At 55.5% G+C, this 17,503-nt stretch overlaps 1 protein-coding gene across 1 annotated transcript in view; it reads right to left on the reverse strand.

Annotated features, from left to right (window-relative positions):
- ASB2 (ankyrin repeat and SOCS box containing 2) overlaps nucleotides 1-17,503 on the reverse strand; it is a 35,783-nt gene that overhangs the window by 13,261 nt on the left and 5,019 nt on the right. The window contains exons 2-6 of the mRNA XM_006767627.2: nucleotides 13,800-14,077; nucleotides 6,733-6,825; nucleotides 3,505-3,671; nucleotides 2,519-2,674; nucleotides 207-452 (exon numbers count right to left, since the gene is read on the reverse strand). Coding sequence (XP_006767690.1) covers nucleotides 207-452; nucleotides 2,519-2,674; nucleotides 3,505-3,671; nucleotides 6,733-6,825; nucleotides 13,800-14,005 — 868 coding nt within the window. The 5' untranslated portion in view covers nucleotides 14,006-14,077. The remainder of the gene's footprint in view (nucleotides 1-206; nucleotides 453-2,518; nucleotides 2,675-3,504; nucleotides 3,672-6,732; nucleotides 6,826-13,799; nucleotides 14,078-17,503) is intronic.

Consider the following 17,503-nt stretch of genomic DNA (forward strand, 5'->3'; position numbering starts at 1 on the left):
CCGAGTTTGCGCCTAATTTCAGGCATCACTGGTGGATCTCAACAGGTTTCCCACTGAGCCTAGACACAACCTCAGAACCCTCTCAACAAGCACCCCAAGAAGATAATCAGAGTTTGCCCAGACGATGACACCTCAACTCGCCTGCCCTTGGGGTGGATCTCTGAGGACCTTCCTAGCTGTGCCCTTGGGGGCTCCTGAGCACTCACCGTGCTTGGCCAGGAACCTCAGTGCCTCCAGCTGCCCGCTCTGGGCGGCCACGAACAGCGGGGTGATGCCGTAGGCATTCTTGGACTCCACCTTGGCGCCGCTGCTCACCAGGATCTCCATGACCTCCAGGTCATTGCGAGAAACCGACTCATGCAGAGCAGTCCAGCCGCGGTTGCAGCGGTGGTTGGTGTCCGCGTTGTACTGCACCAGGATCCTCACCGCCTCCACGTTCTTGCGCTCACAGGCTGTGCCAGGGAGAAGCGAGACGGTCAGCAGGGCCCCTGGCAGGACCTGGCCAGCCAAGATGTCGTTCATCTGTTTGTTCATTCATTCATTCATTCGTTCACTTATTCACTCCTCAGCCATTCATTCAACAAATATCCACTAGGCCAGCACTAAGTTTCAGTGTCCGCATAGGACAGACAGCTAAAAGTAATAGTAATACTAATTAGCATCAATGTTTGTTGACGTGCGTATAGCGCTAGTTATGTGCCAGGCACGCTGTTCTGAGCGTTTTACATGATTAGCTAATTTAATGCTCCCAACCATCCCTGAGATAGGTGGTATTATTATCCCTCTGCACAGAGGAGGAAAATGAGGCACAGAGAGGGTGAGTGACTTATCCGAGGTCACACAGACAGTAAGGGGCAGAACTGGGATTCAAACTCAGGTTGTTGGGTCCAGCAAACCTCTGTCCCCGGGAGTGTCCGGGATGCCTGATGTCATGTCTCTTCCCAGTGTTCCCCGCGTCAGCCTTCCACCTTGCCAAGGCCCGAGGAGGAGCACAGGCCACACCTGCCAAAGCCCCTCTGCAGGGGCTGCTCACTTAATCTGGGGTAGAAGTTATCTCCTGAATGCAGCTCATCAAGTCTGGCTTAACCTGCCCCAACCTCCCTTTTAAGCCTTCTCTCGGTGCCAGAGTTGTCACCAGGGCACGGGGGCACTTGTCCAATGAACTAGTAGCCCCTGAAGGCTTCTCCGGCTCAGCCAGGGGCTGAGAGAAGGAACGGGGCTGCCTGGTAGTGTTCCAGACAGGACCCCAGGCGAAGCCCCATCCCTCGAAGCCTTGGTTTCCTCGCCTGTAAAGCAGAGAAGATGCTGTGGGAGCACAGAGCCAGGTGGTGCATGTAAGGTTCTAGCAGGGTGCTTTGCACATAGTTGAGCTCATACAGTGAGCTTCGGCTATAACTCACCCCCCATCCTGGGACCTCCCACCCCCCATCCTGGGACCTTCTACCCCCCAATCCTGGGACCTCCCACCCAGCATTATGGGAGCGCTCTCTGGGGCAGCTGAGCGTCCAGGTGATGGCTGTGGTGGCCAGTGGACCTGGGTTCTGGGGGAGACACTTCAACCGCAGGTCTGCAGTGGTGTCTGCTGCCTACAGAATGTTCCAGGTGCTGGATACCAGATAGATGGGAGATGGGGGATTGCTGTAGTTTTTGAGTGCAGAAGCCCTCTCACTTTTGCAAGACCCAAGGCTGATGTAGGCACAGACTAGATCTTTATAGGGTAGGAGTTCAGAGCATGGAGCTGTCATACCCCTTCCTGAGTTTAAATCCCAGGCCTGCCCCTGGCTGTGATCCCGGGTCTCATTGCAGGTCTCTGTGCCTTACGCTCTCATCTGTGAAATGGGTATGCTAGCAGTGCCTACCTCATATGTAGATGGATATGAGGTAAATAAAAGGAGTGCCTGGCATGCAGAGAGCTCTCAATACATGCCAGCTGTTAGGATTATTCGGATTTTGACTCTGGGCACTTGCTAGGGTTGCCAATGTCCCTGGATGATGTGTTGATTCAGCCACTAGTGTTTGGTTTTCTTAAGCATCCCAGAGGTACAAATTCTCTCCCACACCTCTTTGTCTTTGCCTGTGCTTTTCCCATGCTGGTCCAGCTGGCAGATCCCTCCTGTTCAGGCTCAGCCCAGGTACACCCTCCTGTGGGTGCCCTTCCCCATGTCAGGGCCCCTGCCCTGTGCTCCCAGGTGCCTTGAGCCATGCTCTTCACCGCCCTGAGCTGACTGTTATGTGAGGCGATGCCCACTGGCCTGGGAGAAGACTCAGGCATGGATGGTTCTTTCCATTCTGAGCCCCCAGTGCTCCTCGGCCTGCCTACCCCAGGGGAGGACTTGGGAAATGTTGACCGAATACAAGCACGAAGGAGAGAATCAGTGGCCTAAGTCATGCATCCGAGTGAGGCTGCCCCTTCAAGTAGAGCCCATGGGGCCGGGGGCATGCACCTCAGGAGCAATGCTCCCAATCGCCCACCTCGTTTCTGGACTCTTCCTCCGGGAAGCCCACCAGGGCAGCTCACCTTTGTAGAGAGGTGTCTCTCGGGACTTGTTGGAGATGTCGGGCTCGGCCCCTGCCTGCAGCAGGGATTGGAGGCAGTCCAGGTGTCCCCTGCACGTTGCCAGGTAAAGGGCTGTTTCCTCCTGCAGGGTGCGCTGGTCGATTGTTGCTGGGTATGCTGGGGAGGACAGACTGCATTCATCAAGGAGGAAAATACCTGCCTCTCCCCTCCGCCCCCCGCCTCACCCCAGCACAGAGGTGGTCAGAGTTTCCTCCCAATTCCAAGGACAGGCTTATGTGGCATCTGTCTCAATTAACCACCCAGCCTGCTTTCGTCATCTTGGCCCTGGATTCAGTAGTTTTCACAGGGCTGTTTCAGCTTCCTGGTCATATGCATCCAGCTCAGATGCCACCTCCTCTGGGAAGCCTTCCCTGGTTGAACCTCCTCCTTCTGCGAATGACCCTGACCTTCCCTTACAGTCCCAGTGACCACTGCTGGAAGCTCGGTCTCATGCCGCTGTTTCTGCCCTGGGGTACGGTAGGCTGTCTGGGGCCTGTGCTGCAGCAGGTGTCCCCACCCACATCTGGCTTGGGGGGAGGCCGAGGCTCAGAGAGGAGGCACAATTCGCCCAGGGTCCCACAGCTGTGGGGGACGGCCTTGGAGGGCACAGGCACAGCTGCAGTATTTTCCACACCAAATCAGCCTCTGGAACATTCTAGAACAAGCTGGCAGTAGCTCTCCCCAAAGCCAACCCCCACTCCTTCCTTTTCTAGGATTTAGGCTTTCCTGTCCTGGGAGGTCCGGAGAGGTTGGGTGGGTGAGGGGAGGCCGTTGCATTTGGGGACAAGTCATTTTCCCTCCCCCAACTTGGAGACTTGAACTCAGGAGTGAACCTTGCCGTGCCCTTCACCCAGGCTGTGGGGCAAAGAGCACGAAGCTGTCGGAGGAGGAGTCCTCGCCCTGAGCCCTACTCCCAGGACCGGCTGCACCCAGAGCGGCGGCCTCACCTCGGTGCAGGGCCTTCAGGCAGCTCAGCTGGCCGTAGTAGGCCGCCTCGTGCAGCGGCAGCCAGCCCTCCTTGTTGGCCTCGGCGAGGTTCCTCCCTGCCTTCATCATGGCCTTCAAGGCCTCTTCATCGTCTTCCTTGATGGCCTTTAGCACCGGGTCCACGGGCCTGTGAGAATGAGGGGTGGGGCCTCCTCAGAGTACAGGGGGGCGCAGGCTGGGCAGGCGGCCTCTCTCCCAGGGGAAAGCAGGGCCTGGCCAGGAGTGTGCAAGGTGTGGGGTCACCTGCCCTGCTGGTCCCTGCTGGTCTGGACAGGTGCTCCACCCTCTTGTAGCCAGCGTCCTCGGCAACAAGAAGAATAATCCTGCCTAACCCACAGGGGTGCCCTGGGAGCTCGGCCGACCTCGGCCCTGACCTTGGCCCTGACCTTGGCCCTGGCCTTGGCTCTCCAGACCTCAGCTCCATCGCAGAAAGAAAGACCTGCCTGGCCAGGTCAGCCTCTCCCTGCCCCAATCATAAACCTCATATGACCACTGGCCTTCACAGGTTTTTGAATGATTGTTTGACCATTGTGTGTCTCCCCCACCGGACTATGAGCTCCAAGAAGGTGATAATTGTGTCTTTATTTCTCATGATTTAATTCCCAGGGACAAATCAGTGGCTGGCCCATAATAGGTGCTAAATAAATATGTGCTGAAAGAAAGAAAGACAGAAAGAAAGGAGGGAGGGAGGGAGGAAAAGAAAGAAAGAAAGAAAGAAAGAAAGAAAGAAAGAAAGAAAGAAAGAAAGAAAGAAAGAAGGGAGGGAAGGGAAGGGAAGGGAAGGGAAGGGAAGGGAAAGGAGGAGAGAGGAAGGAAAAAAGGAAGAATTCAAAATCCGGAAACCCCAACAATTATTTCACACCTTCATCCCTTCTGTTTCCAAAAAGATAGCCTCTTTTTTTTTTTTTTTAATCATCAGAGTTTTGCTTGTTTCTTTGGGAATTTTGTTTACAACTTGTTCAATACATTTGTGGCAATGGCCTCCCCGGGGCATCTGGAGGACACACTGGCTTACAAAGGTGGGCGTGGGTCCGGATCACGCCTCGCCAGCGTTCACTCCCCCTGTGAGCATCCTGGGCGTTTTCACAGCTTTCATCTCCAAACGCCCGCCACGTAGGGAAACTGCTAGAAATGGCTGAGACATGGCAAGCTCCTCCACTTCCACAGATGGACACGGGGTCCCTTTTAGACAAGGCTCATTGGTGGCTGGAAGAGAATTAGGGGACCCCTCTGTCCCTGTGGTTGTTAGTGGCTGCCTCTGGTGTTACACCAAGACCACGTCCGCCGAGAGAATTGGTGTGTACAGTGCCCGCCTCCAAAGGGATGGAAGTCTGACCCCGCGGGCGGTGTTAGCGACACTTCACCACCTTCCCTGAGCCAGGGCTCCCTGACTGACCCAGCACCTTCACCTCTGGGGCCGGTTGTGCTTTGAGCAGCTCTGAGGGGACTCTGCACTCAGCAACCATCTTCTTGCTCCTGACCCTTATCCTCACCCCAGAACCTTTAGCAGCTGAAAGGCTTAAGCTCTAGAAGGATTAATCAATCTGATTAATCAATACATTTAAAACTCTGAATGTCAAAAAGAATTCAGGGCTAATACAAATGATAACTTCTTTGCCTAGCTCATTAAAGCGACTTCATTCATTCATTCATTCATTCATCCATTCATCACGCATGCATTCAGAGCTCCCTCCCCCATCCTTGGAGAGCCAGTGAAGACCATGATGCCTATGACTCCCAGATCTCCTCCTGGAGAACATTCTATAGACGCGGCCCCACTTCCCAGGTGGAGAAGTGACAGGGCCCCACCCCTGTCCGAGGCTGGGATAGGCACTCAGGGTCTCCCAGGCCAGCCCCTCCACCCTCCCACTGCTTCCTCCAGCCGGAGCTGACTTCCCCCTGACTCTCAGCCTCTCGGTTATTAATAGCTTCGGCGCTTAGATGCCAGTTCAGTGACAGACCCGCAAGGATGATGGGTAACTGACCAGATAAGCCCTGGAATCCCCATCAACGCCATCACTGCCGCCCTGACGGGTTCCTCTGATGAGCGGCCAGAGCAGCCCCAGAGGGGTATGTGTCCTGTCTCCCTGGAAGGTCTCCTGGGGGCCCCGGCTGAAGTGGAAAGAGGCGGCGGCTGTTCTTGTGGCCTTGGGCGAGGGGGGGGAGGGGGGCGGCATAGTGAGAACACTCTTGGGGCGCCACCAGCCTGGTGCCTTCCCCCTGGAGCCGAGGATGGCTTCTCTGTGAGCCCAGCCAAAGTCCCGCCCCGAGGGTGGGAGTGGCCGCTGGGGTGTCAGGCCCCCAGAAACTAAGGACCTGAACAGGACCCTGGAGGCCACTCTGTCTTCTAACCTCACAGCGACTCCCCGACTCCCCGGCAGTCACAGGAAACCTCAGCCGCGCCGAGACCAGAACCCAGGTCTCCTCCACAGTCAAAACCCCACCTGCAGCACACGGAAGTGGGGGCTCACAACGGGCTGGGGAGGAGGAGCAAAACATTGGCCATGGCCTCCTCCCCTCCCCCCAGCACAGCCGGGCAAGCGGACAGGGTGCCAGCGATGGCCCTTCTTTTGCTTTTAGCTACTTCTGGGGTCCATATGGGGAGAGAGAAGCAAACGGACAGAGCTATTTCCCACGGACACACCGAGCCCAGCACCCTGGTGCCGGGCTAACACATCCTCGGTAATCGGTAATCGGTAACTCGATTATTTCTGGATTTTAGCACCTGGCACTTAACAAATAAAGGCAACAAAGCGAACCGAACCCTGCCCCCCGCAGTGATGACAAGGGGTGGGGGAAACTGAGACAGAGGGTGTGGCTGACTTATCAGCTCCGGCTCCTCCGCACCCCTCTGGGCCTCAGAGGTTCTAGGGCCGGCTCCCCTGCTGGGCCCCCAGGTTCAGAGCCCACAGCCCCCAGCACACAGGGCTCGCTCTGGGGCTCTGAGAGGCTCATCAGAGTCACAGCCTGGCCATCGCTTGAGGGCCGAGTCTGTGACCACCAAGCCCAGCTCAGCAGAGCACTGGGTCTCAGGGGGACACCCTAGGGAGGGGTGTGCCTGGGAGGTCTCCCCCAGAGTGCCCCCCCCGCCCCCTGGGGCCTGGGGCAGGCTTCCCACCCCTCTCCCCCACCATCCCCAGTTGGGAGAGGAGCCTGGATGGTCCCAGGGGCAGCCCCGGGTCACTTACGCCATCTGGGAGGCCTTGTTGCGGTTGTATTTCTGCATGACCCCCTGGAACAGGCCCAAGTGGGCTGAGCCGCTCTCGGGAGGCGCCGTGGACCTGGAGGGTGCAGGGCAGGAGTGAAAGAGGGAAAAATACTCTGCATATGAGAAGCAGGTCATGGCCAGAGGCAGGTCTGAGGACAGAGGGAGCTTGAGGGGGAGAGACTGACAGACAGACGCAGGGCTCTGAACCAAAGCAGATGGCCCGGTCCGCTCTGTGCTGGACACAGCTGCTGGGTCTCGGATTATTTTTGGCCCGTGGAGGAAGCCCTGGGAGATTTAAATGACCATATAAGACAACAATGAGGTTAACCTCACCCCACTCCTGCGGTCCCCTTCCCCAGCCAACCACACAGGAGGCAGATATGAAACAAGGTGACATTCTTCACCCGGGAGGATGTGAGACTGTCAGCGGCAGGTCCCAGGATGAAAGGGCTCAGCCTCAGGGCTGGCCAGGCCCCGTCCTCACAGCGATGGACAAGAGCTTCATGGGGGAGGGGGCAGGGGAGCGGAGCTGAAACCAGGCTGGTCTCTGTCCCCACCCCACCTCGCCGGCTCCTCGTTAGCGAGGCCTGCGTCCCAGGGTTGGGAACGTACAGTAGAAAGGTGTCAGCAGCCCAGCCGGGGTGGCTCAGTGGTTGAGCGTCGGCCTATGAACCAGGAGGTCACGGTTCGATTCCCAGTCAGGGCATGTGCCTGGGTTGCGGGCTTGATCCCCAGGTGGCAGCCAAACAATGATTCTCTCACATCATTGATGTTTCTCTATCTCTCTCCCTCTCCCTACCTCTCTGAAATCAATAAAAAATATTATTAAAAATAAATAAAGGTTTTAGCAAAAGGATGCAGAGGAAGGTCCTAGGGGCCAGGGCGTGGAGTCGGACCAATGTGGGTTCAAACTCAGGCTCTGGCACCTTCTGGCCGTGTGACCTCGGGCAGGTGAACCTCCCTGGGCCTTAGTCCCAGGGCTGAGGTCTCCGTGAGTGGACGGTGTGAAGTGCTTAGCAGAGGGCCACGCACAGGGGTGCTCCGTCATGTCCACCGTTCATTTTCTCATTGTTTTGCCTTTCAGAGCCTCAGTTTCCCCACCCGACCTGGCTATTCTGAGGATGGGAGGGGTGAGAGGAGGCGTGGTGGCCACTCCAGGAATCTGGTTGGCTGGGGTTGTAGTGGGAATGGGACATGTGGCCCATGCTGGCCCTCCTTCCAACAGGTCAGCCCTGGGACCAGCGGCACCCCTCTGGGGGGGGGCCTATGGGATTGGGGAGGACATTATTGTCAGTGACCAGCACCCTGTGGGGCATGGAGGTGCTAGAAACTTGGCCCTGAGTAGGACCCACACTTCCAGGACAGGCAGATTCTACAGACTCTGTGAGTACCTCAGCGAGGCCAGGACACCATCGGAGGGGTGAGGGGGCAGAGAGAGAAGGAAGGACCCCTGATTCCATTGCTCCAGCCCATCTCAGGGGGCTCCAGGTCACCCCTTCCTCATCCTCATCCCTGATACCACTGTCACCTCCTTCCCTCCCTTCTACTGGTCAACACCTCCTTTCTCCTGGGTACCCACTCCTCATTTGTTAACGCTGGAGGTGGGTGCCAATGTCACGGCCTTTTATAGACGAGGAAACCGGGACTCTGCAAGGTGGGGGATTACCCCCTCTCTCCCTACCCCCACCCCCCCACACACACACAGCTGCAGCTGCTAAGGGAGCAGAGCGCTGACACCACCTCCCCCGCCTTAGTCCTCTCCAGCTCTAAGGCCACCTGACAGGCCCTGTGGCTTTGAACAAGGCCCTGCCCCTCTTTGTGCCTCGGTTTCCTCCTTTGCAAAGTGAGGAGGTAGGACCCAGCCAGCCTCGTTCAGTGGTTGAGCATCAGCCTATGAACCAGAGGTCACGGTTCGATTCCCGGTCAGGACACATGCCCGGGTTGTGGGCTCGATTTCCAGTGTGGGGCGTGCAGGAGGCAGCCGATCAATGATTCTCTCTCATCATTGATGTTTCTTTCTCTTTCTCTCCCTCTCCCTTCCTCTCTGAAATCAATTTTTTAAAAAAATGAGGAGGTAGGACCGGGCCAGGGGTTCCTCGCTGCTGTCGTAGCCGTAGAGTCTTTGCTGAAAGGAACTCACGTGGAAAGTCCGCGTGTCAAACAGATGAGAGACCAACCCACTGGCCCTGAAACCCCGGGCTCAGCACTATTATCTGCGCTTGCTCCTGGCCCTGGCAAGGGGAGAGCGCTGGGCAGGCTTCGGTCTCCACAGGATCCGGGGGTCCCAGCGCCCTCAACATCAGCCCACGTGTGGTCTCCCATTTTGTAAATATCATTTGAATGTTATCACAGGTTACTCAGCTCCAAGGCGCGTTACCCTGTGCTGCTAACGACAGAAACACATCAAGGTTCTCCAAGTCTAGCACTTCACTCTGCTGTTCAGAACATCCGTGCATCAGTGACGCAAGAACAAAACACCACGTGAAGATCCAGCCCAGGCCGGTCAGCGGGAACAGACCGAACATTTTCCCTCCCAGAGCGGGGATGTTTTCAACAAGGTGGTAGGCACCGGTCAGGTCCCAGACCCCACCCCAGGACGAGGCCCTCTCTCTGATGGCATAATAACAGTGCCAGCAACCGTGAGACTGTGCGGCCGGTGGGGTGGCAGCGAGTCGGCGTGCAGACAGCCCCTGGGGTTGTGCCTCCTGTCCACCGTCCCGCCACCAGGATGGAGGCCGGGGGTGTAGTGCTCTCACTTCGCAGAGGAGGAAACGGGAAAACCGAATTAGTTCAGCAAGAACCTCTCAGTTCCTGCTCGCTCACGCCCTGGACCAGCACCTGGGATGCAGACCAATAGGGCGCTTCTTTTTTTAATATATGTTTGTATTGATATCAGAGAGGAAGGAAGAGGGAGAAATAAAAGAAGGAAAGGAAAGAGAGATAGAAACATCAATGATGAGAGAGAACCATTGATTGGCTGCCTCCTGCACGCCCCCCACACTGGGGATTGAGCCCGCAACCCGGGCATGTGCCCTGACCGGGAATCGAACAGTGACCTCCTGGCTCAACCACTGAGCCACACCAGCTGGGCCAGGGCACTTCTTTTCGTTGATCCTCAGGATGTACGGGGGCCAGCGGGACGTGAGACAAGGGCACGCACACACAACCACAGAGCCGCAGGGGAGGAGCTGAACAGGGGGCAGGAGGACTTGTTCTGGGAGCCCTGACATGTGGTTAACTGGGGTGTTAGGGGCAGGCAGGGCGAGTGCTCCAAGCTACTGAGTCGTGAGTCTCAACTCGGCTGGAGGGGGCCAGGCCCTGACTGGGTCCGTGCTCTCTCTGCTGAGGCTGCAGCGGCACTTCCTACCCAGGCCCAGCGCAGGGGAAAACCACGGGCTGACTCATCAGACGTGAGAGGAACCTGGGGGATGTGGGCGCAGGTCGTGCCCTAGAAGAGGCCCAGGTAGGGGCCTGTCCTTCCTTTGGGCGGGCAGCGCGGGGGTCAGGAGTGCAGCTCCATCACCAGCTCCCCACTGCCCCGTCCTGGCTTCCGCCTTGGGGAGGAACGGTGATGCCTTGATGAGAGAGAGAACCATTGATCGGCTGCCTCCTGCGTGTCCCACACTGTGATGCCCGCTGGCTTCTCGGTGAATGAGAAGCCCAGCTGCCCCAGGAGAGGGGTTACCTTGGCTGAACGCAGGCGGCAGCAGGCATCTTAAAGGGAGGAAGCTCACAAATTTGAGAGTCTGCCCTTGCCCACCACTGTGCCCAGACCCTATACCTGTACTCTCATCTGGTCCTCATACCCACCCTATGTCAAGCACAGGTGTCATGAGTACAGTGCCTGGCACACAGTAGGCACCTGATAAACTTAAATGAATGAAACAAAACAAACCAAAGCCTTTGGAGGGGCACTACCCCATACGGTAATCACAGTGTTGGGTGGCTGCATGCCAACACCTCAGATTCCTGGAGAACCAGCCCTGCCCTCTCGGGTACAGAGAGGAGGGGCTCACAGGGCATTGCCGCCTCCATCCCGTTCCCATGGGTCTTTAGGATCAGCCTACCTCCCGTGAGAATTCTGTTTCTCCCTCGCCCATTGACCATGCCATCCTTTCTGGGCTGGCCAGAGAGGAATCACAGAGAACAGGAATTCCAGCTGCCACGTCTGCCTTCACACACACACATAGCCGAGATTGGTTGAGCGCTGGCTATGTGCCAAGCCTTGTGCTAGGTACATGGCCCAAAGCATCTCATTTCATCCTCGAGTCCACTTTGTGAAGGAGATGCAATTGGCTCCCTTTTGCAGATGAGGAAACTGAGGCTCAAAGAAGTTTGCTTCGTCTACCCTGCTTGGTGAACTCCTATTCATCCTGCAAAGCCCACCTCCTTGACTAAGTGTAAAGGCCCTTTCTGTGTCCCTCGGAAACCGAGACAAGCCTCCTTGCTACACCTTTCCTGTTGGGTCATTAGGTACTTCTGTGCCTTTTATACGCATTAGACTTCAAGCTTGGACAGGGCGGGGACCAGGCCTGATCCACATCCAGGTGCCAGGAAGCTGGCACCTCAGAAGTGCACCGTGAGTATGGATGGACTGATTCAAGTTGTTCACAGTGCGTACACATCAGCCCAAGCAAGTTCCTGCTTCATGCTTTCCTCCTTAGTCTTCTCGGAAATGCAATCTTAAATAAAATGCAGAAGTTCAAAGACTGAAGACCCAGCTTCCTGGCCCCACTCTGGCTGGTCCACCCTCGTAACCTTGGGGGCGCCCCCTGTTCTGTTCCTCTATGGCCAGCAGTGCACGAACCCTATTTCTCCTCCATGGGAAAGGAAGTCAGACCTGCCTTTCAGGGAGCCCTCGGAGGGCCAAGGAAGATGATGAGCAAAGAAAAAACTCAGACACAGACCACACTACAGTGATTACCAGAGGGCAAGGGGGTGGAGGGAGGTAGGGAGGGCAAAGGGGCATAAATGGTGATGGAAACACACTTGGCTCGGGGTGGTGAACACACAATACAATATACAGATGATGTATTATAGAATTATACACCTGAAATGTACATAATTTTATTAACTAATGTCACCCCAATTAATTTCAATTAAATTTTTTTTTTGGGGGGGGGGAGAGTGACAAGATGCAGGGCTGAATTCTTCTCCCCTACATTACCTGTACCTGGATCGTCAGTGAGGGTCACATGACCTTGAATAAGTCATTTTACTTCTCTCTGAGCGCTTTTTCTCAGGAGGCTGAGTAAGTGTTTGCACTGGCCTCATGGTGTGTCTCTACTTCTTTCTCCACTAGAGGAAGGAAGAGGCCAGAGTCTGGGCGCAGACTCCCGGGTGGGGCTCCCACGCTGGGAGAAGGCTGCGAGGCCGGGATGGTGGCTTGTGCTGCAGGCTCCGTGGGAGGGAGGCTGCTCTGCTCTCTGATCCCTCCTGAGAAAGAGGAAGCTGTGGTCTGACTTACGCTGAACGAACTGGCCAGGACAGGAACCAGAGCGGCTAGAGCACAGGTCACCATGAGTCCTTGACTCTGGGCTTCTGTTTCTCCGGTTGAGTCCCCAGATGGCATGTACTCAGGGGCAGCTCCATAACCTGGAGCCTCCCAGCTGGCCAACGAGGCTGCCTGCCTTCCCCTTTAGAAGGGACTCCCTGGGGACAGACCTCCCGGGCCTTTGGCCAGCCTGCCTCGCAGAGATGGTCCAGCCTGGGCAAGGGCCAACATCGCACCATCACCTACCTTCCTCCCTATCAGCTGGGGCTGGACATGGGAAAAGTCTGTTTATTGTTGTTGCTATTATAACTGGAAAAGGAGACTGTGTTTCAGAAAGGTGAGGTGACTTGCCCGGGGCCACACAAGGAGTCAGCTAGCTGCTGGAGACAATGAGATCTGAGGCCCGGCCCCAAGATAACACAGTTGCAGCAGCCGCTCCCATCCCCGTCACCCACTTCCCAACACACACACGACTTGGACTCCTGGTGAGCAGAACATCTTTTAAATGTATGTATTTCTTTTCTAAAAGCATCTAAGGTCCAGTGCTTAATCATGTTCCCGGCTCCCCGCCTACCAAGACGGAGTCCTTACGGCCACCGCTGCTCACGTGGGGAGTCTGAGTCGAGATGTGCGGTGAGTGCAAAAGACACCAGATTCCAAAGACTTAATATGAGAAAACAAGAATGTACACATCTTTTTTGTGATTTTTTTTATATTGATGATGTGGAAATGATAACATTTTAGGCATAAGTTAATTTCACCTGTTTCTCTCTACTTTGTAATGTGGCTCTTGGGATACTCAAAATGGTGCATGTGGAGTCCAGCTGGCGTGGCTCAGTGGTTGAGCATCAACCTATGAACCAGGAGGTCACGGCTCAATTCCCGGTCAGGGCACCCAGTGTGGGGAGGCAGCCAATCAATGATGCTCTCTCATCATTGATGTTCCTATCTCTCTCTCTCTCCTTTCTTCTCTGAAATCAATAAAAAATATATTCTTTAAAAACCAAAAAAAAAAAAAATGGTGTATGTGGAATTGCAACTGTGGCCTGTCTCATACCTCTGTTGGGGTGCTGCTCTAGCTCATCCTGCTGCTGTGGGGATGGGGTTGTGCTGAGATAGAGGTGCCAGAGCAAGGGGGCAGGATCACCAGGCTGGGAAGACGTCATTTGCTTCTCAGACACGTTTCCCCAGGGAGACTGCACAGATGGGGTTGGGAGCTCTGGGCAGACTCGGGTATCCGTCCACTGCATTCAAACATGCAGTCAGCAGTGCAAGGCCCGGCCACAGCCCAGGCTCTGCTTCACCATCTCCTCGCTGTGTGGTCTGAGACTAGTTACTCTGCCTTGAGCCTCAGTTTCTTCATCTGTAAAATGGGAATCTAGCACAGAGCCTCCTAGAAGGTTCGTAAGAGGGTTAAATGAGGCAAAGTGCATGTAGCACCTCACCCAGCACCTGGCGCTGTCAGAGCTCAGGAAGTTCAGGTAATAAATGTAAATCATTTTGGATTTGGATTGGCACCTTATGAACGGCCCAGGTGACCTCTCCTGGCTTACCTGGTCCATGGGTAGAAATGGGCAGGCTGGCGGTTGGCACGTGCAGACAGGGAGGCCTCAGTAGTGGTTGGGCCCCGGGTCTTGTCAGCCAGACTCTGCTCGATGGCCATCTGTACCAGCTCCTCCTCGCTCAGGCTGCTGTACAGGCTGTACTCCTCGTTCCCAATGGCACGCTGTGTGCCCGGAGCACTGATCTCCGTGGCCATCTCTTGCACCTCTCACCCCGGTCTCCAGAGGAGACACTTGATGGGGAGGAGGAAACAGCAAATCAGAAAACCCTGTGAGGAGACCAAAACATCCTGGTCACTAACAATTTTACAAAGCATCTATGTTTACCCACTGGGAAGTCTCTGCTATCTTCCGGCATCCACGAACCTATGAACCATCCACCCATCTGTCCTTTTATGCATCCCCCCATGCACCCATCTGTCCATCCAACCACTCATTTATCCATCCACCCTCCCATCTGTCCACTTATCCATCCATTTATCCATCTACCCACCCAACCTTTCATGATCCTATCCCTCTACTCATCTACCTATCCATCCAGTCATCCAACACCCACCTATCCCTCCATTATCCACCCTCTGATCATTCTCTGTCCACCTACCCATCCATTTTCCATCCCTCCAACTACACATCTATCTATCTCACCAACCATCCACTCATCCACCATTCTGTCTTCCATTCCAGACAGCCTCTCGCTATGAAAGCACGCACCATTGATGAGGGATTACTTATTGAGCACTGACTCTGTGTCAGGCACTGGTCTAAGCACTGGTGATACAACAGTGATGCCAACCGACAAAAATCCCCGTCCTCACGGAGCGTTCACTACAGTGCTCACATTCCTCCCGTCCAATTACCCAACAACATCTTCTCCGGCATTCTTCCATTTCTCGGCACTGCGCGCTAGGGCTCATACATGGGCCTGTTACTTAGAATCTCGTGAGCTAATTAAAATCAATTGTTCTAAAAAAAATTGTCGTGTTAATTCCAGGGACTCTCATTAAAAACAACAACACACACACACAAACAAACCCACACATGCCTCATGGAAAAATGAACACTGGTTGAGTCAAACTGCTTCTAGGAAATAAAGTAAAATTAATTAAGCCTGATTTTCGTTTTGACTGGCTGACAAGCAGCGTGATCGTAGGTCTATGGTTCTGAGCCCTGGCTGAACATGAGAATCACATGAGGTCTTTTTAAAAATATCCGAAATACTAGTGCTATAATCTGGTTTGCTTGGCAAATGCTCACCCCTCTCCCTGGAGGCAGAGTAGCCCCTCTCCTCTCCCCATTGAGACCGGGCTTGGCCATGAACGTGCTCTGGCCAGTGGATGCTGGTGGACTGATAAAGCAGCCACTTGGCTTGGCTTGTGCTGTGGGGCTTGCTCTTCTGCCATCGCCGGGAGAGGAGCGCCCCCTGGAGGCGCTGCCCTGCACTGGGCCCCAGAGTGAACACACCTGGGCAGCCTGAGCCCAGCCGCACAGAGGAGCCCCGAGCGAGCCAAGCGGCAGGGCCTGCACCTGCAGCTGAGAAGCCAGCCTGGGCGGCTTGGATCGGCCTGTGTGCGGATGAGAATGAATGATTAGAGGGGGTGCTTTGTTTGCAGCCTTCTTGTGGCTCTGGGTGAAAGCAAGCATTTGATGGGGACCCCCCAGGCCCTCACCCCAGGCGGTTGTTGGCCCTGATTTGGGCTGATCGTGGGCACATGGACGGCACTCAGCTGTGTGCCTTTCCCTCACCAGAAGCTCTGGGAGGTGAAGGCAGCAGGTGATGGTCTGCAGACAATTCCAGACTTGCCAGACCCTACCCTGTGTCTCGGATGGTATTCAGATCTTTTCCATTTGTCCATTATTTCATGGCCCAAGGAAAGATTGTTGTTGTTGTTTTTTGTTGAATTAACTGGGATTAGTTCTGCAACACCTCCACTCCTTCCAGGAGACTTGATACTCCCATTTTACAAATGAGGCAATTAAGGTTCAGGGAGGGAAGGGAAGGGAAGGGAAGGGAAGGGAAGGGAAGGGCTGGGTTTTCACAGAAAAGCTGGAAAGATAGGATTTGGATCCCAGTTTTCCAAACTCAAATCCAGTGCTCCTTCTGGGAATCCCAAGAACACTGATCCGAGTAACTGGCACACACCCGGGGCACACACGTGGGATCTGAGCAGGTGGGGGCAATGTTGCCTCCTCATCCAGCCGACCATCAGGCCTACACCTGGACGAGGTGCCCATACAGATGGACGAGGTGGGGCCGACCTTGGAGGGACGCGAGGGCTCTGCCTTTGAGGGGCGAACTCCCCTACCCCTCGGAGGGCTTGGCCAGCGCTTGCTTTCCTCCCAGACCCTCCGTTTGGGAGGATCCTTGGGTAAGTTCCTCATCTACAGAATCCTGATGCACAGGATGGAGGCACTAGTAAATGCTGTTGTTATAGGGTTTGTGGGAGAATCGAGAGGGCTCCGTGTGCTCAGGCTTAGTGCTGGGCCTCACGTGGTGCCAGGCTCTTCAGGAGGGGACTCCCCGTCACAGGGCCTATGCAATTACAGGCTGGGGTGCCTGCCAGGGACGGGGGAGAACAGGTGGGGCAGTTCAGCCTCAGCAGAAACGGGCAGTTCTGAAGTCACCTGTGGGGTCAGCTTGGCCGGGTTCGAATCACAGCCTTACCGTCTATTAGCCCTGTGACCTCTTAGAACCTTAGTTTCTCCGTCTGTACAATGGGCACAATGAGAATACCTATGTCATGGCAGGGTGAGGGTGGGGCTGGGTCAGAGGTCCTGCCTGCTTCCTCTTGTGGCCTCAGTTTCCCCTCGTCTTCACGAAGCCCAGCTTGATTTCTGAGGCCTCTGCCTGGGGCTGGGCCAAGTTCCAGGCCTGCGTCCTGGAGAGAGGCCAGCAGTCTCAAGGGACCCCCTGGACGACCAGTTGGAACAAAAAATAGCCTTTCCCAGGGAAAGCAGGAGTGCAGTGGGCTTTGCCCCTTTAAGGCCTGCAGAGGGAGCAGTGCTCAAGGGCGGCCAGTCCACAGCCAGCTTGCAACAAGCAAAACTGGGGCCACCTCTTTTACCTCCTTCAGAGCATCCCAAACAACGGCTCCAGGAGAGCCCCCGCCTGTCCCAGGTGGCCTCTGCCAAACGGGGGTAACAGTGGCTGTGACAGGGTTCCCTGAGTTAACGCCGGAACACACTCAGAACAGTGCTTTTACGCCGGCCTCAGTCTCTACATCTGTGAAATGGGCATAGAAACATGGGCCCTGCAGAGCTGTGGTGAAGACTAAATAACAGCGTTTGAAAAAGTGGTCCTTCCTGCCCCCAGTTCCTTCCCCTCCCCACAAATCCAGGCTCGCTGACAGCCAGGGAACTGGTAGTGGGGCCTGGCACCAGGGGAAGTGGGAGTCTGTGACAGTTTAGGGGCTGCAATGGGAAGAGTGGCTCCCTGGGTGTCTTATAAAAAATGGGGGTGGTATGGAACATGGCTGGGAGGGTGGGGGCAAGAAGGGACCTGAAGCCATCCTCTAGGACCCCGAGCTCCCCCTCAGCCAGGGACTTGGGTCAGGAGTGTGAGTCTGGGTCACCCCTGCAAGTCGACAGCACACAGGCTGATCTAAGCCACCCTTCCCATCCTTAGGCTGTTTATAGATGGAGCCAATATCACCGCTCATCTCCCTCCCCTCCCCTTCCCTTCCCTTTCCCTTCCCTTT

Source organism: Myotis davidii, unplaced genomic scaffold, assembly GCF_000327345.1.
Source record: "Myotis davidii unplaced genomic scaffold, ASM32734v1 scaffold1703, whole genome shotgun sequence".
NCBI lineage: Eukaryota > Metazoa > Chordata > Mammalia > Chiroptera > Vespertilionidae > Myotis > Myotis davidii.